Source organism: Leucopleurus acutus, assembly GCF_964270905.1.
Source record: "Leucopleurus acutus genome assembly, chromosome: 16".
In the NCBI taxonomy this organism is placed as follows: Eukaryota; Metazoa; Chordata; class Mammalia; order Artiodactyla; family Delphinidae; genus Leucopleurus; species Leucopleurus acutus.
Genome location: NC_139158.1, coordinates 66,816,522 through 66,842,398, shown reverse-complemented (window position 1 = coordinate 66,842,398; position 25,877 = coordinate 66,816,522). Strand labels below are relative to the sequence as shown.

Genomic DNA, 25,877 nt, shown 5'->3' with positions numbered 1-25,877 from the left:
CTCAGCCTCTCCGCGGCATGTGGGATCTTCCCGGACCGGGGCACGGACCCGTGTCCCCTGCATCGGCAGGCAGACTCTCAACCACTGCGCCACCAGGGAAGCCCTGGATACCAAGGACTTTTGGAGAAAGTCAGCAGAGTGCATTAAGTAACTTCACTACAGATGATGCTACTTAAACCTAGCTGGGCTGCCTGGCAATTTTAAGAATCATCTTTGCTTCCCTATTTCATTGCTAAGAACTAAGATTAAAATTTATATAAGCTGCTTTATTTTCCTCCTTTCCACCTCTAAATGTCTCTGAACCTTCACTGACCCTCTCCTCTCCTGTCTTACCAGAAGTGTCCCTTTTCTAAACTCAATCACAGGTTCTTGACCCTACTGCCTCCAGGGCTTTACTCTGTTACTCATCATTTCCCCAGCCCACCTTACAGTGTTGGCAGGTGCAGACCCTTTTCCACTGGCTCCTTCCACCTCTAATTCTTCTTGAATTAAAAAAAAAGAAAGAAAAAGAAAAACCAGCCTTGCGTTTCCTTAGCTAAGGCTATTTCCTCACACTCTTTTTCACTCTGTACCCTTCCCTTTACTGCTAACAGTAACAGTGTAGTTTATATTCACTGCCTTTTCCTCTTTAACCATTCATTCCCCAGACCCTTACACTTTAATACTCCTTTGAACTTGCTCTCAAAGGTCACCAACATTTCATGACAAAATCCAGGGGCCTCTTCTTAGTGCTCCTTCTCCTTGATCTCTCTAGCATTGGAAACTGCAGGCAGCCTCCATTCCTAACCTTATATTCTCTCATGCCCTGACATACCTGTCTTCCATTTCTTAAAATTCTTCTCTCTTGACCTAAGTGACCAATTACTTAATCTATTTAAGTATCTAAATTAATCTAAACCCAAATAAATTTCTCCCATTTTCCCAAACCTGTCCTCTTCCTAATGTCTATATTTCTATAAATGGCACTGTTATCTTTGTCACTCAAGCCTGAAATCTGAAGTTCTTTGGCTCTTTTCCTTCCCTCATCAATCCAAGACTGTCTGGATCTACCTCTACAAGACATGCCATATATTTAAACTTCCACTATCAATGAGGTAGTCCTTCCCATCCCCTGCCTAGATTGTCACAACTGTCTCTGAATTGGGCTCCCTTCTCCAAATATCCTCCACTAGGGTCTGATCATATCAGAACACTACTGAAACCACAGACCAGCCCAGGCAGCCCAGTGCCACCTCTCTATAAGATATGTCCAGTTTCTTTCAATCAGCCACAATCTATATTTGTGTTACTACATGGTAACCTCCTGGATGACAAATACCCAGGTCATCTTATGAATCACCCCCAGGAATACCAAAGAAAGGCAGTGTCTTGACCACAGAAGTTGTTGAAGAATGTTACTAGTCATTCTCTTAACAACAGCTGATAATAATTTATCTTACTTCTTCAGTAACAATTTCATGCAAATCTGGAATGCTCAGATCTGCTTTCACAAAAGGAATCTTGTCCACCTCTTCAGGAAATGGTCGATGTTTCACAGTATATTTAAATCCAACATCATTTTTAGGAACTGGACGAGGTTCAGGCACAAAAAGCTGTTAAAATAAAACAAATAACATTATGTTTATTACATTTGGGTGCCAGCTGAAATGACATGTATTTCCCTGGTCTCTTAGAAGCCTGTGTTTCCCTAGGATTGCATAACACAGAAATTCAGTAAGAATCTGCAAATACTACTGCTAATGGTAAAGGTACCAATGTACTCTTTTATTTTTATAAAAATGTTCATCAACTTATAACAGATTTTTGTGCCTGATAAATGGGTTACGGACCTCCACTGCACCAGGCCTGAATCTTCCATATTCAGTGGTAAGCCAACAGGTAAGGCATTTCAGAGCTTAAGGCTCAAACTTCCTTCTTCCCTAAGGGCTCTCAAATCATTCCATATAATAAAGTACAAGTTTACATCCACTGGGCATCTCTAGACAGTGAGTTCAATAATTAGAACCTTAGCATGGCTACCGAATCTAGGTCTTCAAGGCGCCAAATCCCTGCTTTAATATATATTAGCTGTGTGACTTCCGTTTTCACACCTGAAAAATGGAAATAATCCACCACAAGACTGTCATAAGGATTAAACAAAAAAATATATGGCACATATTAAACTACTGAACAGTTTTAGTGCCTTTCCTGATCTTCTTCCTCAGTCTTTAATGGCATTCAGTGGCTTATACAGTGCTGCTGACATAATGTGACTGGCGTGACGCCACCAGGAGCAAATAGGGGTGTGCTCCTCACAGCAAACACATCTCATCTAACAGAGACATATGGAATGTTCAATTGTTTTAGGCATTTGCTCCAATTTTGTGAGCGTCTCTCTTAAATGCTGGTAAAATTTTATTAAGTTATGTTTTAAAGAATTTTTAGTAACATAAGTAAAAGCTTACAGTGTGATAAGTGAAAAGAGCAGTATATACAAAAATGACTAAAATTCTATTTAAGTGTTATGTACAGAAAGGAACAAAAAGATTGGAAGGAAAGCCACTAAAATATTAACAGTGGCTATCTACTTCTGGAGAGTAAAAGTACAGGTGATTTAAAAATTTCTTCTTTATTACCTGAATTTTCCAACTTTCTCCCGTAAGCAAATTTTATTCACATGATTACAACTGTTATAAAGAAAATAAACTGTGCCACCCCAAAGAAAGATTTCATTAAATTATACAGCACATTAAAAAATTATAGAGCATATTACCAATTATACAGTTATATGAAACAATCTGAAACTAAGTACTGTTGCCAGAGACATCAAGGCTCTGGCAAAATTTTTTTCATAATGGCATGTACCTAAATTTTATTATTTTAAACACTGCATGGAAAAAATTCGGTCCACTGTTCAGAACAGTAGTTCTTAATCATAAGTGGATGTCAGAGTCACTCGGAAAGCTTTCTGAAAATACACCTGCCTTGAAGACGTCTTTAAAGAGTATTTCAGTGGACCTGGAATTCTAGGCTCCTAAGATGATTCTGATGTGAACTCACGGACTGAGAATCTGGCTAGGATCAAAAATATTTATCTGTGATTTTTGTTGTAATATTATTTAACCTTTAAATCACAACACACACAAACACATGCACACACACACTCACTCCTAGTCACTTCCCTGTAACTTCTGATGGATACCTTCTGATTTGCTTTTGCTCCTCTGGGTAAAAGGCAAAGTTGTTGTGCCCAAGCAAGTCTTCCAGACATTCCCCGGACCAGCACAGTGACAGAGGGGAAAAAATCATCTAGAATAAAATGTTGGTGGAAAAGTTTTTATTTCTGACAACATATAAAATACACCTATTGTCAATTTTAGAGCCTCTAATAATCAAAGCCCTAGCATAGTGCTTCCCTAACTTTTAGCCTTTGTGAACCATCTCTGTGGATTCTGCCATATTCAAGTACCACTATTACTATTTAAATTTAAACTTAAAATTTTTGAAGGAAATGATATATTTCTACCTTAAAAGGAAAATCATGAATTTTGGTGTGCTAATTATATATTTTTAAAACACATGTTTAAAAATACATAAAATAATGTTTACCGATGTATCAACCAACATCATCTCACATACCTCCAGCAATACACATACACATTTTTGGGTAACACTATCCTAGCAAATACTCTTAACTTTCAGTGTTGGGAATGACCTAAATGCAGAAGACAGGCTGGGTGCTTGCGGTGCTGATGTTACATTCACCCATGCCTTTGTGCACCACAGCCCACCACAGGCAGGCACTGTTTCATCCCAACACAAGTTCAGGGGCAGGAAGAAGGGAGGTAAAGAACTCAGGATGGACTGCCTGAGTACCCAGATCCTTCTTCCTATTCCCTCCCTTCTTTTGTCTCTGGTGTAGGAGTCAAACTTGTTCAAACTTCTCTCTCTTACTTCTGTTATTAACTATTACAATGAACCATTAAAATATCCTTGTACTTCTATAAAATCCCAATTGTTTATATTTTTGGTAGAATTCCAATGCAATGAAATTGCTTAGAATGAGAGTAATGGAGTCCTAAAAAATCTGGAAAAGGGTTGACATCTACCCCTCAGGCCAGGAAACCTGGAGAGGATACTAGGATTTTATAGACTCTTTAGCAGGTGGCTCGGGAGTGGGAAACTGGAGGAATCATGAATAATTGGCACAAACCAGGGAAGAAAGTCAAGCAACACCCAGGTCTAAGGTAGAGAAGAATGAGGTGCCTTAAGAAGGAAAGACTTGGGACCAGTGCTTCTGGAGTTGGGCAACGATTAAAGGCCCCATCCACTTCATATTAAAGTCACTGTATCTTACCACAAGAGGAAGGAAAGCCGTGATGGTATTCACTCGTCCCTGAACTACTGGGAAATGTCTCATTTCATTTTATGGATTTATGAGATCCTACCTATATATACTCAACAGAATTTGCATGGGACTCTAAGATCCTTTTCATGTTTGCAAAAGTAAGAAGGTAAGTCTTTAATCACTGAGGAAATCCTATCACTGTGGGGCAACAATAACAAAGAGACAGTATGAGGTTCAGAAAATTTGGACTCTAGTCCTGGTCATACCATACACTTCTCAAGTAACCCTGGACAAGTCACATACCCTCTCTGAGCCCCAGTTTCTTAACCTGTAAATGAGGGAATTGCACGCTAGGTGATTCCCTGTATGCCCAACGATTCTGTAACCTTCACTCTCCTTTACCTTCCCAGCAATAAGGGTCTCTCTAAGAACATGCTTCCTTTACATACTGGCTGATTCCAATTACCATCAGAAAAAAATGTACTCTGAGCAGTCTGCGTTGCAGTGGTAATCACACACCTTGAGATGGTTTATAATTGGGGGAAAGAGGGGAAGAAAACAGTGCATGTTATGTCAATGGAAAATCACTGAAGAATTTTCAGGAGGGCACTGGCATGGTCAGATCTGCATTTGAGGATGAATGCAATGGTGGCAGCAAGTAGGATGGAGGTAACGGTAACAAATTTTGGAACTGGAAGGAGGAAGAATCAGATCAGGTAGGAAGCAATAATCCAGACAAGAAATAATAAAGTCCTGCATTTGGCTGTACTGGGAGGAATGCAGAGAAAAGAAGATTCCAAAGTCACTAGCGGGGTAGAAACTTGGAAACCAACTACATAAGGGAGTAACAGGAAGGAGAAGGCAAAGATGACTCCTCCAATTCCCAGCCTGTTTGGGTGGCACCAATAACTGAAAAAGAACAATGTGGAGTGAAGGGCGGGAAAGGAGAGGGGCAGGATCCAAAGTTCAAGAAGGACGAAAGAGTAATAATGATTTTTATACACAGTAAACAACAGAAATATCCCACTGAACTTTTTATAAAATTATGGAGCTCTTTTCTAATAGATATAAAGGGCCTCTAAAAGATTCTATTTAATATGTATATTGCATTTTCTGACCCTCTATTTTTTAGCTGCTATTATCTCATCAGCTAGAAGGCTTTCTGACAAATGCAAAATTACTTAGAATTTGCAGTCTTTCCTTCCCCGATCCTGGAAACAGCTTGCTAATACTGATGAACATGTTGATTTAGCAATGGAAAAAGCCCAAAGTGCTGAAACTTACTCTGTTCATTTCCAAGAGGTTGCTCCAGCATTGCCAGGATGACACTGTTATCCAAGACAAAGTACCGGAAACTATGCTTGTTTATGGTTGGCAGTCTGGAGTATTTAATCAAAGTGGTCTCATTCACCAGACTACAAGGAGAGGCAGGACCACTGGGTGAAGGAAATGCGCCAAGCAACTGCATAATACTACGGAGAATGCAAAAGATAACAGTTAATCCCCAAAGGGAAATCTTAAATTCACCTCATGCATCAATCTGTCCTTCTGTTCTTTTGGATTTATCTGACCACAGCCACGCTTCCTCTTTGAGAGTCAGATTTACTCCCTGTGGCAGATGCTGTGGTGTGCTGTCCAGATTTCCCTCTCCAAGACTGAAAGACCCAGTCCCCCAGATGCAGGGAGATGGTGGCCATAGCTTTCAGCTGAGTCCTGGAGAGGCCAATGAGAACCACTTCACTCAAGATCACAGCTTCCTCCTGGGGCAGTTCTCGTCCAATGAACTGTTAATGCAGGGGTATAAAGTCCCAGCCCCCCGGCCCCAACATGAGAGAATCCTGAAGGGCCAGCCCAGCTCCAGAGCTCTGTTGCAAACGCATCACAGTTTACGTCTTCCCTCTGCTCAATCCTACTTCCTTCATTCCCTCATAAGGGATGATCCTGAGAGCACTTTCCAATAAACTTCCTGCAAGCAAATTTCTCTCTCTTGAAGTTTGCTACCCAGGGAACCTGACTAATCATACTTCCAAATCACGAAGCTCCTAAAGATATATTTTAAAAAATGTGTGTGCTCCAGGTTTCAGGATAATGCTAAAGCATTCTAGACCTAGAAAAGGATCCAAAGATCAGCCAAGACCCCTCAATTTTTCAGACGGGGAAACTCAGGCTCAGAAGAGATAAGTGATCATCAAGAGACCAGAAACCAGGGCCTACTGCCTTCTCACTGTGTGGCCATGAATGGATATCATCATTTTACAGATAAGGAACTTGATGCACTAGTAGTTAACATCTCACAGAACCACTGTAATTATTAAATGAGAATATATATGAAAAAATGCTTTATAAACTGGAATTCAACTGATCAAGTCTTACCATTCTGAAATATTTATATCCACAGAGATTTCTGCATACTTTCAATGCATAATAGTAATAACTTACATATACCACTTACCATGTGCCAGGCACTGGGTCTAAGCACTTTACACATTTTATTTAGTTATCATAACAACCCTATGAGATAGCTACCATTATTATTCCCATTTTATAATTAAGAAACTGAAACACAGAAAGAATCTTCTTAAGAAAACTTAAAGATTTTACCTTGTGGTCCTAATATCACCTGATCCTTCATACGTAACTCATTTGAAAATTAGTATTCCCCAACACCATTGCAATCCTCTCCCTTTCTCTTTCATTCTAATGCTTGAACCCAAATCGCTCTGATAATAGAAGGCAACACTGCTCAACAGATACTTTCCTTCCATTTTCTCTCCTCCTAGGAGGAGGACTATCTAAGAATTTCAAGGACCAGGAGAACTTCATGATGAGTTCAGGCCTAAGAATTTATGAAAAACCAAGAGACAAGCAATGGGAAAATGTGGGTTTTCTAACATGGGACAGAGATGGTTGTCACAAAGCATATGGACCATGTGAGCTTATGTTCCATGCAAGATTCTAAGACATTATCAAATAGGTTGCTGGCAAGGGTACAGGTCACACCAGCCTAACCACATTTTCTCTTCTTGATGATTACTAGACTGGAAAGGCAGAGAAATATCTCTGAAATCAAGACATGCAAGTATTTGGCAGTGTATCATTATAAACTTACAGACAAGATTTAAAAACCTCTGTGAACCTGAAGGGAAACCTCTTATGTGCTTTGTGAGTCTTTCTGTTCTATATATATATATATATATATATATATATATACTTTAAAGAACTAACCATTTATTTATTTTTTTGGCCACGCTGTGCAGCACACGGGATCTTCCCCGACCGACCAGGGATAGAACCTGTGCCCCCTGCAATGGAAGCGGAGTCTTAACCACTGGACCACCAGGGAAAACCCTGTTCAATATTTTTATCAGTATCTTTTTTTTTTTTTTTTGCAGTACGCAGGCCTCTCACTGTTGTGGCCTCTCCCGTTGCGGAGCACAGGCTCCGGACGCGCAGGCTCAGCGGCCATGGCTCACGGGCCTGGCCGCTCCGCGGCATGTGGGATCTTCCCAGACGGGGGCACAAACCCGTGTCCCCTGCATCGGCAGGCGGACTCTCAACCACTGCGCCATCAGGGAAACCCCTATCAGTATCTTTGATTAGGACACACAGGGCAGGCTCATTAAATCTGCAGTTGGGGACTTCCTTGGTGGCACAGTGGCTAAGAATCCGCATGCCAATGCAGGGGACATGGGTTCGAGTCCCGGTCCAGGAAGATCCCACATGCCGCGGAGCAATTAAGCCCATGCACCACAACTACTGAGCCTGTGCTCTAGAGCCCACGAGCCACAACTACTGAGCCCGCTGGCCTAGAGCCCGTGCTCTGCAACAAGAGAAGCCACCACAATGAGAAGCCTGCGCACCACAATGAAGAGTAGCCCCCGCTCGCTGCAACTGAAAGAAAGCCCGCACACAGTAACAAAGACCGAACACAGCCAAAAATAAATAATAAATAAATAAATTTTAAAATAATAAATAAATAAAATAAATCTGCAGTTGACCAAAAGTTGAGCTGCAGAGTTAATATATCAGAGTAAGAACTGGGATCCAAAAGAATCTTAAAAAATTAACAATAATGAGGTAAATCTTACATAAAGAAATTTCAAGTTTAAATGTAAAATTCTGTACATTACATCCAAATACCCCCCCCAAAAAATAAGTACAGGATGAGAAAGACAAAAGGTAAATGCGTTAAAAAAAAGCCTCTAAGATTTTAGTTGACTTAGTACAAATCACCAGGTTCTCAAAAACCCAATGCAGTCTCTAAGTACACTTTAATGAAAATATAATATTCTACAATTTAAAGGTCATTGACCTTTAAAGAGGTACACAGACAAACCTGCGCCATTGAAAGGAAAAAAGACGAGGATGATAAAGGTACTCTAAATCTCTGTCATATGAAAAACAGTTGAAGGTACTGGCAGAAATGAATTAGAAAGAACATGAGCATTGTCTTCAGACACCACCACTCCTCAGAAAAAAGGGTTTTATCATTAAAAGTCTGAATCAGAAACAATGGGTAGAAGTTAAAGTGGGAGAGATTTCAGCTCAGTGTAAACATCAAGTTTTTAACAATTAAAATGAAATGGGCAAACTTGGGGGTTAAAGTATCCCAAAATTAGAGGCCAAATAACTTGGTAAATAAGTCTTAAAGGTGACTAAGCAGAGGGGCCGCTAAAATGTCTTCCAAGAGTCCTAACGTATATTATACAACAAGGGAAAAAACACCAACCAGCTGATCTGCATTCCGTAACTATCTCCTGTGTGCTCAGCACTGTGAGGGATGTGAAGAGGGAAATGTGGCCTTTACCCAGGTTGGGGAGGTAACACTAGCATGTTATCAAATATAACCAGGTGTGATCATGACACTGTGGAATTCATGCAGTGGGGTAAGGTCAGACTAATTGAGCACAGAGGTGTGGAAAAGAAGCAGAATGACCAAAGAAGGTCCATGGAAGTAGTGGATATGATATGAGCACCAAACAATGGAGGATGTGGCCAAGAGGAGAAGAGGGAAGTCCTGAAACCCAGGGGAAGTATACAGACAGGTATGAACATGTACACTTCACGGCCACAAGTGGCCTGCCAGCTGTGGCAGAAGGGATGTGCTGGGAAAGATCAGACAGTTTGAGTGGGGACTCAAGGAGGGCCTTGAAAACGAGACCAAAAATTTCACACCATATGGCAGTAAACAGCAATCTATTTAGTTTTCAATCACTCAAGCAGCAGAATAAGCACAGTACCTAAGATGATGAGTTCAGCAACAGAATGCAAAAAAGTGTGAGAGACTGAAAACAGGGAAATCAGGCAAGAAGTGATAAGGGCCTGGACTGGGAATGCTATCTGAGGTCAGAACAAATGGAGGAAATACTTTCAAAGGTAAAGTCTATTGGACTCAGTCACTGGCTTCATATGGGGAATAACAGATAAAGCAGAGATAAATCAGAAAATGAGTCAAAGTTTTGTGTTTGCATAACTGGAAAACAGCAATGATACTGACATAAAGCTGTAATTGTGAGGGAACGGAGAAAATGTGATTTGGATATGTTTCATGATGACTCTTCAGGGCCCTCTTCAAGACTTAAAACTAAAGATGCCTTTTGTAGAGTTGCCAGCAGAGATAAGACAGATGAGCCACCTCGATAACTACTGGCTAGTTCTGGAAGCATCCCAGGACTCTCTACTTATTCTGAGCTCATATCCAATCCTCACTGCCAATCATATTCTCAATGGAATGTTCCATCCAGCCTAGGATGGAGCAAACTTATTTTTATATAATGCAGAGTCCCAGTGAGAAATGTCCTTCCCCCTTTCTCCATATCCCTTACTCTTCAAGGTACACACATCAAGTCTTAGTTTTTTAATAATGCTTTTAAGTCCACCCCAGCCCACACAGGTCTTCTCTCTGGACTTTTATTATTTCTAGTACTCAATCGCATTTTTCTAATTTTCTAGCTATTAGCCAAACCCCCACAAAGTCAATGAAAGCCCATCATTAGCATAGTGAGCAGGACTGAACTAAAGCAAGTGCGCTTCTAAAACTTCACTGAATGACCTAAGCCCATGAGAAACTGAAATAAACCCAACTTTATTGTGCACACTTTAGTGTGAAGCTTTCAACAGGTCACAGAACTCACAAAAGATTCTGGGATCTTGGTAAGGGCTGATTTACATACAAATCTACAAGCTGTCTTACCTACCACTTTACTAAGAAGACCAAGATGAGCCAACCCAGACTGACTTGACATTCCTCCTTCCTGTTTTTATGTTGTTCTGGGGTCTCATCTACATTTACCCTTTCATAAGTCTCATCTTTCCATCTGTACCAACTCCACCTAATCTTCTCCACCTACCTCTTCCTTTCAGTTGATAAACTGCCTTTCTTCCCTCTTTCTACTCTGCTCACTAACTGGCCAAACACACTATTTCAATTCTAATACTTTTTCAAGATACCAACCTGTCTCTGTCCCTTCACAACCAAATTGCTTGACATAGGAGTCTTCTCTTGCTGCCTAACCACCCTGCAATCTGACTTATAGCTCAAACTTTATCCATTCTCTAAGAGTCAGGTCCATGTCCTTTTCCTTAGAAATCTTATTTTGATTTCCCCGAATCTGGAAGTATTCATTTCCTCCTTCCAACACCCCAGCATTTTATTTGTACCTCGTCTCTTGGAGCATTTAATCTAACTAGCATTATAGGTATTTGTGTTCACATCTTATCTTCCCTACTGGACAAGAAGCTCTTTGAGGGCGATAACTGAATCTGATTTATCTTTACATCCTATTACCAGTTCATAAGAGGAAGTTTATAAATCTTGCTGAATGAACCTATAACATGTAATATAAGTGGTATAGCAGAGAATACAAACCACTGAGCTGGCAAGTAGGAGACCTAATGGTGTGACCCGGACATACCCTGTCTCTGGACTCAGCCATCAAAATGAGGGGGTGGGTAAGGCTCTCCAAGATCCTTTCCAGCTCTAAAATGATATGACTTGAATTAACTGACAACCAGCATAGAAAAACAAGGACCCAAACTCTCAGCCCCAAGTTCCTGGTTTCCTTTGGTCCAAAAAACAAGACATTTTCTTTTCCATTTTATTTCTGGAGAAACAGTATCCTAAATGGGGTTGTGTCACTTAATGCTGAACAACTGGGGAGGAGATGAAACAACACAGGATCACATCTAATCCCATCTAACTCTTAGGCACAATCCCTGTGCAGTCACTTTCATACCATGTTAGGGTGGCTTCAGCAGCATCCTTTACCCTCATAGATGCAGGGTTTGGCTCCTTATCTCCTTTGTACTTGACCTCTTGCTCACTGTTCTTGGACTTGCTTCCTGAAATACCCAGTTCCACAATCTCTAGCACTTCCTTAAGACAGTCCTAGAAAAAGGAAAAGCAGATTAGCTTTTGTAATACACCTATCTTATGAAACGACAAGAAAATACATGAAAGTGTCAATATGGATGTGTTTTGGTGGTGGGACTCTAATTTCTCATTTTCTTGAATAGGTATATATTAACTTCAAAATAATTTAATAAAATAAACTTGTCCCCCCCCCCAATTTTTCTTTAAAGAACTAAATTTGAGTGTTAAGAGATTTAGATAATAAGTAATGATAAATTCAATTCAATTTTTTCAGTCACAATTCTTGTAAAATTACCATGGACTGTAAATCGTGAAAGGCTGAGTGAAAGAGATGTAACAGTAATTCAGTTAAACCTAGATAGTGTAAAATATGTTACATTATCCAAAGGGAAGCTCATAGGTTATTGACATTTTAAAGCAATTTCTGGTATGATAACTTTACAAGTCATCATGAAAATGACTAAGAGTTAATCAACAGTATTATTTTTTAAAAACTATATAAAGCTCTCTATAATTTTCCAATAAACCTGCTCTCTCTTCTTTTATTTACACTGTGAATTCTTTGTAACTGTCTGCCTTCCCATAAGAAAAGTATTACATGGAACAATGGTAGAGAAAGCAGCCTAGATATCTGTGTCTACTTGAAAAGAAAGAAACGTGTGTGAAATGAAATTTTTAGATACAAGCAACCTTTATGAACAAGCAGTGCTCTAGGTTTGCAGCCTGGCTATCAAACTGCCCTTCTTGGTTTGATGACAGGTGACCAAAGTACCTACTGGCCATCTCTTGACAGTTCACAGATAAATTATTCAAAGGCCCATCTCTGAAAAGAACTTCTCTATGGGTTAATTTGCAACCAAATACATTTGACCCTTGAACAACATGGGGGTTAGAGGCGTTGACCCTCAGTTCAGTCGAAAATCCACATGTATAGTCAGCGATATCCATATATGCGGTTCCTCCTTATCCACAGTTCCACATTCACGGGTTCAACCAATCAGGAATCATGTAATAGTGTAGTATTTACTATTTTAAAAATTTGCATATAAGTAGACTCACACAGTTCAACCCCATATTGTTCAAGGGTCAACTGTAATAAGTACGATGACAGTTTTTGAATTATGCTCACTAGGACAAGTGTTTTCCTGAAATATAACAAGTATATTCAGTTTAAAGTATGCAATGTTGTATTTAAATTTAGATATTCTCTTTCAAAAGATATTTTCCCAACATACATTTTTGTTTCTATTTACTGGTTTAAGATCTAGTAGACTAACCTTTTCATCAAGCATATCAGGGTGCTCTGTCAGCCAGACACAGAGACACTGAAAAGCTGCCACTATCATGGAGTGAAGATCCCGGGAGTGAAGAGGAGCTGGCCGACTACACTGGTACACAATGTAGCTGCACACGGAACTGATGGCTCGCTTCCGGTCACCTGAGTCAACCATCACCTTCACCTGAGCGTATTCGTATGGTGAACACAGTTAGCCAGGAACCACTGTACCAATGTCAAATCCTCAACACTGAGGCCCAGCCTTTCTGAGAATATGACACACCACAGGAAGCCTTGCTTTTTAAAGTATTATTTATATAGAAGAACATAACATTTCAGATGTATTAACATACACTACTCTATAAAAATAGAGGGCATTTTTCAAACCCTAAAACAGTATTTCACTTTAGCATACTTTTTCATGCTCTAAAACCTAAACTCCTGGGGTGCAGCTACTCATCACTGCCACAAATCACAAGAATAGCTAGCAATGGAACATGTGCACATTTTTTAAGCCCCCTAACCCAACCCCACAGCAATGCTCTATGGGCTACAAAGTTCTGTTCAGCTGCCCAGAGGTATAATTAACATATAGTAAACTACATATATTTAAAGTGTAAAATTTGATAAATTTTAGCCTAAGTATACACCTGTGAACTATCACAACAATCAAGACGGTGGATATATTCATCACCCCTCAAAATCTCATGCACCCTTGTAATCCTTCCTCTCACTCCTTTTTGCCCCCTCCCTAGGTTACTGCTGATTTGCTGTCACTATAGGTTAACTTGCATTTTCTAGAGTTCTATATAAATAAAATCATAGAGTACTGCACTATTTGGTGGGGGTCGGGGGGACAGTCTGGCTTCTTTTACTCAGCACAATTATTTATCCACATTTTTGTGTGTATCAGTTGTTCATTCCTTTTTATTGCTGAGTAGTATTCCATTATATGGATTATACCACAATTAATTTATACAGTCACCTGTTGCATGTGGATTGTTTCCATCTTCTGAATATTACAAATAAAGCTGCTAAAAACATTCATGTACAAGTCTTTGTACACGTATATGCTCTCTTATTTTCTAGGAGTGGACTGATTGAATCATATGATAGATGCATGTTTAGTTTTTTAAGGACCTGCCAAGCTGTTTTCTAAAATGGTTGCACCATCTAACATTCCCTTCAACAGTATATGAGAGCTCTAATTCTTCTACATCATCACCAAACATTTGGTATGGTCAGTCTTTTAAATTTTAACCATCCTAAAAGGTATGGAGTGGTATCTCACTGTAATTTTAATTGCATTTCCCCAATAAGTAATGATAATGAGCATCTTTTCATGTGCTTATTTGCCATCAGTATATCTTCTTTGGTAAAATATCTGTCCAATCTTTTGCCCATTTTAAAACTGGGTTGTTTGTTGTATTATTGAGGGCTTTTGCTGTCACTGTTATACTGTCTTTTTAAAAGACTGTATTAAAGGTCTTTACAAAGCAACATCCAGACTCCAGATGCAGGTGCCAAGAAGACCATGTTATGCAGTGGGGAATGGCTCGAGCATGGCAGGTAGCTCTGGCTTCCTATCCTTCTGTCCCAGATGGAAATGATGGATAACATCTCATCCTTAGAGTCCACAATGTTCATGTGGTCAGAAAGGGGCTTCTTAGGGCCAGTCTTACCATTTGGATCCCAGGACAAGATGATCTTCACTCTGATGCCCAGCACAACACTGACACACAGGGGTATCAATATAGTAGTTAACGGGGTCCACTGTGGATCATCACACCATCCAGAAACTTCATGGATTCAGCCCTCTGTCCTTGGAGTTTCCCTGACATCCATGACCCTGTAGCCCTTGGCCCCCCTCTCCATGATGAACTGCAGCACCCCACAGCAGGCTTTCTGCAGAGCAAGCCCTCCTAGCAGTTTGTAATGCAGAGATTCTGTCTGGGCAATGGCACACAGACCTCGTGTGGCCACCTTTTCAGCACAAAGCTCTACGTAGCTCTCAGGGAATCCACACTTCTTCTGAACTACATCAGTCAATTCCTGGATTCTTCTCACCAAGAACATTCTGCTCCTGAAGGCCAAGGTAATGATTTCTGTCCTGGTTGGTATAATTCAGACCTCAATTCCAGAGCAGTCATCTTCAGCCAGCCTCTGAGTGAGGAACTCATTCAGTTTAATTCTGAAAAAGCCATCAACAACAAACGTCCTCTTCTTGGAAATTTTCACCACCATATTACTACTGCACACCACCAAAACGAAAGGCTATTACTGAGTTTTGAGCATTCTTTATATGATCTAGATACAGGTCCCTCACCACATACATACTCTGTAAAGATTTTCTCCCAATCTGTGACTTGTCATCTCATTCTCTTAACAGTACTTTTTGAAGAATGGTAGTTTTTAATTTTAATAAAGTCCAATTTAATAGTCTGTTCCTCTATGGTATAATATCTAAGAAATCTCTGTATAACCCAGATCTCTGTACAACCAATAAAGATTTTTCTCCCATTATTTCTTCTAGAAGTTTAGAGTTTTGGTTTTATATTTAGGTCTACAATCCATTTTGAGGTAATTTTTGTACATAGTACAAAGTATGAATCAAAATTCTTTTTTTTTTTTGATATATGAATATCTGATTGTTCCAGCACCATTTGTTGAAAAGACTATCCTTTCTCCTTTGAATTATCATGGCACCTTTGTCAAAAATCAGATGTCCTTACACGTGTGGATCTATTTCTGGACTCCCTATATATTACGCTGTTGATCTAGCTGTCTAACCCTATACCAATACCAGACTGTTTTGATTACCATAGCTTTATACAGCAAGTCTTGAAATCACGCAGTGTTAGCCCTTTATAGTTCGTTAGGTCCAGAGAGCACTCCATCTAGGACTAATTATTCCTTACCACTGCAAGTGTACTGAAGGTCACAGGCAACAGTACCTTGCTCTCAAAGACAGTGTGGTCCTGCATGTCTCACAAATGGCTATTCTTACCTTCTGCATCAATACTGCTCCTCACAAAACTATGGCCATTTCATCTATCCTTGAGAATCTCTGAGGTAAAGGTAAGCTCTAAGTGGTGGTGACTTGCCTATTTTGTCTCTCATGACTTAGGTAAGTCACAGCCTCTGTTTACCTGTCCCCTCATCTGTAAAATGAGGGCTTAAATTTTATCTCAGACAATATCACCTTATGTGTGTACATCACCTTTGTGTTTACAAAGTGTTCTATATATTTCATTTCATTTCATCCCCACATCACCAGGTGTTACACAAGATATATATATATATATATATATATACACATACACACACATACACAAAAGATAATCCTGCCCATTTTACAGATAAGAAAACATTTAGATGTTAGTGAAGATGTGGAGAAATTGGAACCCTCCTATGTCACTGGTGGAAACGTAAAGTGATTCAGTCGCTGTGGACAACAGTTTGGCAGCTCCTCAAAAAGTTACATATAGAATTACCATATGATCCAGCAATTCCACTCCTAGGTATATACCCAAAACAATTGAAAATTGGTATTCAAATAAACACATGTATGTCCATGTTCATAGCAGCACTATTCACAATAGCCAAAAGGTAGAAACAGCCCAAATGTGCAACAGAGGAATGGACAAATTGGTACATAAATATATAATGGAATATCACTCAACCATAAAATGGAATGAAGTTGTGACAGACTCTACAACATAAATCAACCTCAAAAACATATTAAGTGAAGGAAGCCATACATAAAAGGTCATAGGTTGTATGATTTAATTTATAAGAAATATCCAAAATAGGTAAATCCATAGAGACAGAATGCAGATTGGTGGTTGTTAGGGATTAGGGGAAACGGAGACCAGGAAACAACCACTTAATGGGTACAGGGTTCTTTTTGGGGTTATAAATGTTTTGGAACTAGACAGAGGTGGTGGTTGCACAACACAGTGAAAGTACTAATAGGCACTGAATTTTTCACTTTAAAAGGATAATTTTATGTTATGTGAATTTCACCTCAATAAAAAAAAAAGAAAATACTTAGAGAAATGCAAATGGACACCCAGCTCTAAGGTTCCACAAAACTGAAAAAGACCTATGAAAGAAATTTGAAAATATAGCCAATTTTCACTTATCTCTGATAATGGAAGATGGAAGAATCACAGGTAGTCCCAAATGGCATATTTTAGGATAAGCTTTTCTTTTGTTGCCAAATCTGCATTTGTTCATTGAAGTTAGATGATCTTATAATGGCACAAAATTTGTTGAAAATTTAAGGGTATTATAAGCAAATACAAAATCAACAGGTATAAATCAACAGGTATTCTATTATTATGTACAAATGAATAGCAAGTATTGAAATGCTTCCAGTAATTTACCAGCAAAAAATATCATTCACACTCTTTGAACCTATTAAACAAAATAGTAAAGATCATTTTGTAAAACCTCACTTGGAGGCTCATTTCTGCACACCTTGATATCAACTGCATTGAATATAACCAATACCGCAATACCCCAAGAAGGGGTCAGGAGATACAGAAAAAAGAGCCATAGTCCAAGGCCGCTGGGCTAAAATAAAAGGATTGTCCTTCTCACCTTCGCCAGGCCAGAGAGGAGCTCTAGAGCTGCCAGTGATATGCTCATGTCTTGCCGCCACTGGGAGTTGAGTCTTTGGGTGACGAGATGAATGCTGCGAATCAGGAGCCCGGCAGCTGAATCTGTATTAAGAGCTAGGATATAACCCCAATGCCACATCCCACAGGGAGGGAAAACAACTAAGCATTAGTAACGAGAAGCACAGCATTCCACTAGGCACAGACCACAGCAGCCACAGTGAGTACGATGGGCACCCACACAGCGCTATGCTCCCCGCCCCACTGGCCTGAGCGTCAAGCCTGACTGAACAACAGTGCACAGGGCACACACACTGGACCAGAGCAGCTTCTAGCTCCCAGCTCATGTACTTTCATATAGACATCCACTGGGATTTGAAAGTTTCAATATCATTTTTATAACAATGTAAATATTAAAACTTCTAAATTAACTCACAGAGTTACATTTAAAAAAAAAAAGCAAAACAATAAAAAGGCTATCAATTATTTCCTTGGAATTTTATAGAGGAAAGAATTCAAATTTTAGAATCTCCTCAGATGCTGGGAATTATCCTAAAGCATCTACTGAAATTATTTTCAGGGTTTAAACCACCAAAAGTTACATGCAATCCCTTTTCAAACAAATTTTAACATTGAATTCTCTAAGACAACTTTAATACTTCTAAAAAAATTAAATAACCAAGTTACTGTGTTTTTATTTAGCCTCCAATTCTATATTTAAAAGTAATTACTACTTAGTTAATAATAAATTAGGACAAATTAAATTGAATTTATAAAGGAAGCTTTAGGGACATTATACCTGTCGATCCTATCAGAAAGAGGGCAGTGACAACAAAAAAAGGAATGATCATTAAAGAGAGACATTCATGCGACACTAACACAAATCTGGATTTCTTAGGAAAAATATTTTATGACATTACAAGCAGAACTCACTAACACCAGTTCAAAATACTGAAACAAACAATAACCACTTCAAACATTTATATTAGAACACATAATAATGTGAAAATTTCTTTAGTTTAAAAGTGTCTTAGAAACATGAAAAATAAAACAAATTTTCACCTACACTTAAATCCACAAGCATAATGAGTAAGATAGCAATTTAAATAATTTCTTCATAAATGCAATATTTAAATGTGTTTAATAGCCACATAATGACCTTATGTATCTGACATGTTGAAGGATACTTAAAACGAACTTAAATCACTGAAATATGCCTGGACTCCTGGGCTCATGAACTCTCCAAATGATTAAAAAACTTAAGCTCACATCTAAGGAGCTAGATTTCATTCCAATCTAGCTGGATTAATACTTACAGATTCAATACACCATTAGTATTTATGTGTAAAAACATAAAGGCACCCATAAACTCACAGAACCCATAAAGTAACTGCCCAGGATAAAGGACATTATTGAATAGGATGCTCTAATGGCAAGTGTTTCCTTACTCTTCCTTACATTTTATGACTGAAGAATCTAACCAGATGTAGTAGGGTATATAGCCTTCAAACACAAAGACAGACTCTCTTCTGGGTTGCCATCTAATGCATAAACCATCACCCACCCTTACCACACTGCAAAAACTGATATACTGGCCGACTCTGCCATTAGACTCTGAGGCAGAGAGTAAATACTATTTGACTCTGTACTAGTAGCACCTGGTACAGAATTCAGAAATGTTTCCTAACCACACATTATAATCACTTATAAAATCTAAGAAACCACGCAAAATCTAACTACTAAAAGCTACAGAGCTAAATGTTTTCTTTTTCTTAATGTCTTGGACTAATAGCCTCTCTGTTACACTTAGATACATAAAAGTCATGAACTTAAAATCTGGTTTAAAATTTCTTTGCTTGTTTGTTTTGTATATCTGTGCGTTAAAAGTTACTCTATAAACTTTAGATTTCAAAAAAAACCAAACAAACGTGGATTACCATAATCTCTTAGGAGAGCCTGAGCAGGTCTTTCACTGTCAGGAGTTGTGGGCTCCGTGCTTCCACCACTTGCTGAACTAATACCACTATTCGTGCGACTATGACTCTTCAAGTTATTTTCTCCACCACCCTAGTCAAATAAAAATGAATCAAATATTTGACAGCTAGACCCACAGTTTACAAGTATAGACAGAAGTCAATCACTAAAGCCATGTTGATAAAATGGAATGTGCCAGCTGAACAGCATAAACTGATATAGATAAAAATTGACAAAGGATTAAAACTGCTGTGGTGTTTTCACATGAACACCACCTACTGAAGGTATCAAGGGTCTGATGATTAGAGGCGGTGCCCATTCTGGGGTTTTCTTTGCTGCTGTTTAAAAGGGCCAGATCTTTTCCATCTTCACTAGACTTCACTAGCTAATGACTCTGGGTCCTTAAAGAAATACCCTAGGGCCTCCTAAGCAAAACATCAGAACAGGAATACAATCTTAAAAAAACAAAACACAAATAAACAAGCAACAACTTTCAAATGTAGTTATATGATAAAACACAAACAATAAAACATGATTAGTACAAAGATTAACTCCTGTATGTATAGGGGCTAACAAAGGTGTCTGTTAAAGACATTCCTCATTTTCTTCCCCTACAAACACAATTCATTTTATCCAGATAAGGTGACTGTTATTAGCCACCTACTGGGACATGAACATAATTTCCTTAATAATAACTTGATCACCCATCCAACACCCACTCATCTCACTCCAGTATACTCTATTAATTCTCCACCCACCCCCTGCTCCACCTCTACTCCAGGTAGAGGGATCACATATCTTGAAGACAGAAGCAGGGGGAACTGGGAGTCTCTGGAAAGTTTTTTTGATTTAGAAGCATTGGTGCTTTGGGGGGATCTTCAAACTTTGGTCTAGAGGGGCCAGAAAGAGCTGATGAGATAGAAAAGAATAAACTAGATGCTGTTTACAGCCAACACTAGATCTACAAGGAATACAAGGAATTATGGAGTAGGGGACTTTTTCTAGATTATTCAAGCCAATTCACCAACACAGCAAAAGAAGTAAGAGCTTTAGGGCTTCCCTAGTGGCACAGTGGTTGAGAGTCCACCTGCCGATGCAGGGAACACAGGTTCGTGCCCCGGTCCGGGAAGATCCCACGTGCCGCGGAGCGGCTGGGCCCATGAGCCATGGCCGCTGAGCCTGCGCGTCCGGAGCCTGTGCTCCGCAACGGGAGAGGCTACAACAGTGAGAGGCCCGCGTACAGCAAAAAAAAAAAAGAAGAGCTTTAAGTAAACACTGTCCAGGAATAAAGACAGTGTTTAGCTAGAATTTCTCTCATGCAGAATCTCTCAGGGACTTGATGAGGCACTGAAAGGTAAGAAACCTCAAAACAGATATTTTTAAAAGGATCCCTTCTGAATCAGTGAGCTGAATTTACAAACAAATGCCTTTAAAAAACACAAGGACAGACATTTGGGAATATAATTTACATAAAAACAGAAGTTGATATTCTCTGACAAATTACATGTTGTACACTTCTTACCATCTCCATCTGGCAACCAATGGCTTCTAAAAGTGCTGAATCTTGAACAATATTTAACATTGCCCCTGAAACAACAAAAAAATACATTTAACAATGAGATATCATCTCACACCAGTCAGAATGGCCATCATCAAAAAATCTAGAAACAATAAATGCTGGAGAGGGTGTGGAGAAAAGAGAACACTCTTGCACTGCTGGTGGGAATGTGAATTGGTTCAGCCACTATGGAGAACAGTATGGGGAGGTTCCTTAAAAAACTAAAAATAGAACTACCATATGACCCAGCAATCCCACTACTGGGCATATACCCTGAGAAAACCAAAATTCAAAAAGAGTCATGTACCAAAATGTTCACTGCAGCTCTATTTACAATAGCCCGGAGATGGAAACAACCTAAGTGCCCATCATCGGATGAATGGATAAAGAAGATGTGGCACATATATACAATGGAATATTACTCAACCATAAAAAGAAACGAAATTGAGCTATTTGTAATGAGGTGGATAGACCTAGAGTCTGTCATACAGAGTGAAGTAAGTCAGAAAGAGAAAGACAAATACCGTATGCTAACACATATATATGGAATTTAAGAAAAAAAAATGTCATGAAGAACCTAGGGGTAAGACAGGAATAAAGACACAGACCTACTGGAGAACGGACTTAAGGATATGGGGAGGGAGAAGGGTGAGCTGTGACAGGGCGAGAGAGGCATGGACATATATACACTAACAAACATAAGGTAGATAGCTAGTGGGAAGCAGCCGCATGGCACAGGGATATCGGCTTGGTGCTTTGTGACCACCTGGAGGGGTGGGATAGGAAGGGTGGAAGGGAGGGAGACACAAGACGGAAGAGATATGGGAACATATGTATATGTATAACTGATTCACTTTGTTATAAAGCAGAAACTAACACACCATTGTAAAGCAATTATACCCCAATAAAGATGTTAAAAAAATACATTTAAATACATGACAAGAATACTAAAATGGCTAAAACATCTCCATTAATACAGAGATAAGAATATTACTTTAGCTGAGTATTCCTGAAAGTTCCATAAAGTAACTAATAAATCCACTGGTTGGTCAGAAAAGATCTTTTTTTTTTTTTTGCGGTATGCGGGCCTCTCACTGTTGTGGCCTCTCCCGTTGCGGAGCATAGGCTCCGGACACACAGGCTCAGCGGCCATGGCTCACAGGCCTAGCCGCTCCGCGGCATGTGGGATCTTCCCGGACCGGGGCACAAACCCGTGTCCCCTGCATCGGCAGGCGGACTCTCAACCACTGCGCCACCAGGGAAGCCCAGAAAAGATATTCTTTAGAAATGACCTAATCTCCTGATCTCTCCCCCAAATTTTAAAATAACGTTTTCCTAAAATAAATCTGAAGGTCAAACTTTGCTTTATATAAAAAAATGACCGTTTTCAGGTATTTTTTAATTGGTGTGAAAGACCAGATGTAAACATCTCAATTTCGAGGGTAATATAAACTAAGAAAAATATTATGTAATACTTTCAAAACCAGATTCTGATCTTTCCTTTTTCTCTTTTTAATAAATTTATTTATTTTTTAAATTTATTTTTGGCCGCACTGGGTCTTTGTTGCTGCGCACGGGCTTTCTCTAGTTGCAGTGAGTGGACACTACTCTTCCTTGCAGTGCGTGGGCTTCTCATTGCGGTGGCTTCTCTTGTGGCAGAGCATGGGCTCTAGGCATGCAGGCTTCAGTAGTTGTAGCATACGGCCTCAGTAGTTGTGGCGCACAGGCTCAGTAGTTATGGCGCACGGGCTTAGTTGCTCCGCGGCATGTGGAATCTTCCCGGATCGGGGCTTGAACCCGTGTCCCCTGCATTGGCAGGCAGATTCTTAACCACTGCGCCACCAGGGAAGCCCTGATCTTTTCAATATAAAATAACAAAATAAAAATCACAGCTATATCTTTCTGACCAACTGCTTTTTACGAATGGTTTAGGGCTCGCCCATGGCTGCATATTCTGAAGGCAAGCTGCATGTATTTATTACCAAGGAACTCATAGCCCTAGAAAGACTAGGACAGAAACAAGATAGTGAGCCTAGCACACTGCTTCTCATCCCAGTGGGGGAGTGCTCTTGTGCACTATGGATATAGAGAGGACAGACACAGCTTTGCCAATCTATGGCAAGACCAACAATTGATTCTTCCTTGGAACACACATAGGCAGCCTCTTCAGAACAAGGATAAAGCAGAACTAAATACTCTATCAACTGTAGAAATTATCTGATTTCAAGTGATGTTATTTGAATAACCTAAAGAAGTACAATTTGGAGGCTCTCTCATATCAAGATTTAACCTCTGTTCCTTCAACTCCTTTCCAAAATGAAAGGATTTACTCTTCCCTGTTTATTCCCCTCTCTTGTTGCATAACATACTATACTTCCTGAGTACCCACTCCAACCACTACTGCCACCACCAATTCTCTGGCCTTGTCATTTCCTCTCCTGGAATGAAATCCTAACCTCACTGGCCCCTATTCAAATCCTGCCCTACAAGATCCAATTTAACTTCCACTTCCCTCTATGAAGTTTCCTTGCTCTTCTGGTTTCTTCTTTCTCAACCCTGAAGACACTCAACATGACATGCAATCAGCACTGCCTTCTGCTGTTATCTGAGTACTCTGTGAAGGTGTTCCAACCTCTGCAATGAAACTTGCTCAAGGATAAAAGCCATGCCATTCTCTTCTTTCTCCTTGGAGTACCTGCACATAGGACTATGCCCTTGGCTTTGATAAAAAACCAGAAGTACAGTAAGAGACAGCTGCAGTAACCAAGCTGAGAGGTGGTAAGTGTTTAAAATATGTAAGTGGCAATAATAATAAGGAGCCTTTTAAGACAGAGAGTCAGTATGATTAGAAAACCAACAGGAAACAATAAGGAAAAAGGGAGGAGGCACAGCAACAGCTACTCTTCAATCTCCTCCTGGCATGTTCAAACATGGCTTCCAGAATTACACCCAACTCCAAATATTTTCACATGTACGTAACAGGCAGGAGGAAGAGGCAGAGGCAGAAGTAATGAGGACAGAAAGGAAAGAGAAGAGAGGGAAGGGGAGAAGAAGGGGAGGAAAGGGGAGAGAATGAGAGAGAAAGGGCAAGAGGGAAAGAGAAAAACAAAGAACACAAATAAAACTAAGCCAACATCACCTACCAAGACAACTAGGATGCTTTCCTTCCCTCATCTCACCCCTTCAAAATTTTTCACATATAAAAGCAAACAAATTCTGCCTCTGATTCAGAATAAGTAGGGCTATATTATGCTTAGGTTCCCATCCCTGACCCCTGCCTCCTCAACATGCCTGAGGTCAACATACCACCTGGGTTTTCACTTACAAAAAAACATGTGAACACAAACCTAGTATCATTTGAGTGTTGTTGGGGTCCGTTTCCGTTTGCAAGGCACCTATTAGTATATTCACAAGTCTCAGCTTCAGTGACAAAAAAGTTATTGGTTTATCATAAGAAGAGCTGTCATCATTACTAAATTTTCCTTCCAGGACCACCTACGGAAGAAACAGATAACATTTAACATCGTCTGCTGTGGTACACTACGCCCATGTAGGAACTGCTACAGTGGACACATAGATCAGTCTAACAAGCAAGGCTTTCAGTCTGACTAATATTAGCCACTGTGCTAAGTGTGTCACTAACTCACACAACATATGAGATCAGACATCACCAGGCCATCACTGCTTGAAATGGTAGGCCGAGGGCATGCTGGCTCACTGACAGAAGAAATACCTCAACAAATCAACTTTGTTGATTCACTTGAAATAATTTGAAAAATTTTTTAAAAGCTCCTGTTCCATTTTAAAAAATACAATTTGACTTGAATTAACACACAAAAGAGAATACAGAATATAAAAAACTTCAATAAAACTTTACCTCGGATTTGACTGTGCCAAAGTGATGTGGGAGGGGCAACAAAGAAAGCAGGATATTAATGGAAGATCTTCTCAATTCTGTTGGATTTACATAGCTTTTGAATTTTGAGAGTTCTCTGCCAAAAAAAAAAAAAGATAGCTATTAGTATTTCTGAACTAAAGTATGTTTTTAGCTTTGCCAAATATACATTATGCCAATTTTTTACAATACACGTACTGGGTTTGGTTTTATAAAGAATGCAGTAACTACTTTCCACTGAGTTCATATTCTGCAATTTGTGTGTGTGTGAGAGAGAATCTCTATGTTAAACTGTTATGGAATTAAACTAGAATCTGATTGACTGATTGACTGATTTTAAATGTAAGGCCTACTCCACAAAAGACCTCTGGGCCGGGGCTATTCTTACCCCTCTAGACCAGACCAAGAAGGACTCAACACACCCGTGGACAAAGAGAACTGAAAGAGTTCAGGGACGAGGTAGGCCTGGATGTTCTACACTCATTTAATATGGCCTGAATCCCCCTGGGCTATGAAGACAACTGGACAGGATAAATTGGGAAACTGGGGAGGAAGCACCAAAACAGACCAGGCCAAAACCAACAACTGACATACTAGTACAGAATGAAAGCTTACCTGTCAGGCAAAATGGTTTCAAGAGCTGAAATAAAGTAAGGAACCACAACATCAATCCCTTTCAAGTCACAGCAGAACAAAGGAGGGGAGTTTAGAATAACGCTGGCCAAGACAGGATGGCACACATAATCATTTATCTGCAAACCTTGAATTAAAAGCATGTAAAATCTAGGAAAGCAAGAAAAAAATTTTAAACAAACTGCTGATCAACTGTTTTCATAATTATTAATATTTTCTA

The 25,877-nt window shown here is 39.5% G+C and overlaps 1 protein-coding gene across 2 annotated transcripts in view; it reads right to left on the bottom strand.

Moving 5' to 3' along the window:
• The window catches only part of RALGAPB (Ral GTPase activating protein non-catalytic subunit beta), a 100,366-nt gene that overhangs the window by 22,341 nt on the left and 52,148 nt on the right, over positions 1-25,877 (bottom strand). The window contains exons 11-21 of one of the 2 annotated variants that reach the window (XM_082857417.1): positions 25,640-25,807; positions 25,007-25,121; positions 24,477-24,624; positions 21,094-21,158; positions 19,535-19,664; positions 17,581-17,714; positions 12,977-13,159; positions 11,563-11,714; positions 5,612-5,799; positions 3,182-3,288; positions 1,440-1,592 (exon numbers count right to left, since the gene is read on the bottom strand). In XM_082857417.1, coding sequence (XP_082713543.1) covers positions 1,440-1,592; positions 3,182-3,288; positions 5,612-5,799; positions 11,563-11,714; positions 12,977-13,159; positions 17,581-17,714; positions 19,535-19,664; positions 21,094-21,158; positions 24,477-24,624; positions 25,007-25,121; positions 25,640-25,807 — 1,543 coding nt within the window. The remainder of the gene's footprint in view (positions 1-1,439; positions 1,593-3,181; positions 3,289-5,611; positions 5,800-11,562; positions 11,715-12,976; positions 13,160-17,580; positions 17,715-19,534; positions 19,665-21,093; positions 21,159-24,476; positions 24,625-25,006; positions 25,122-25,639; positions 25,808-25,877) is intronic. The other variant, XM_082857418.1, reaches the window with a different exon arrangement.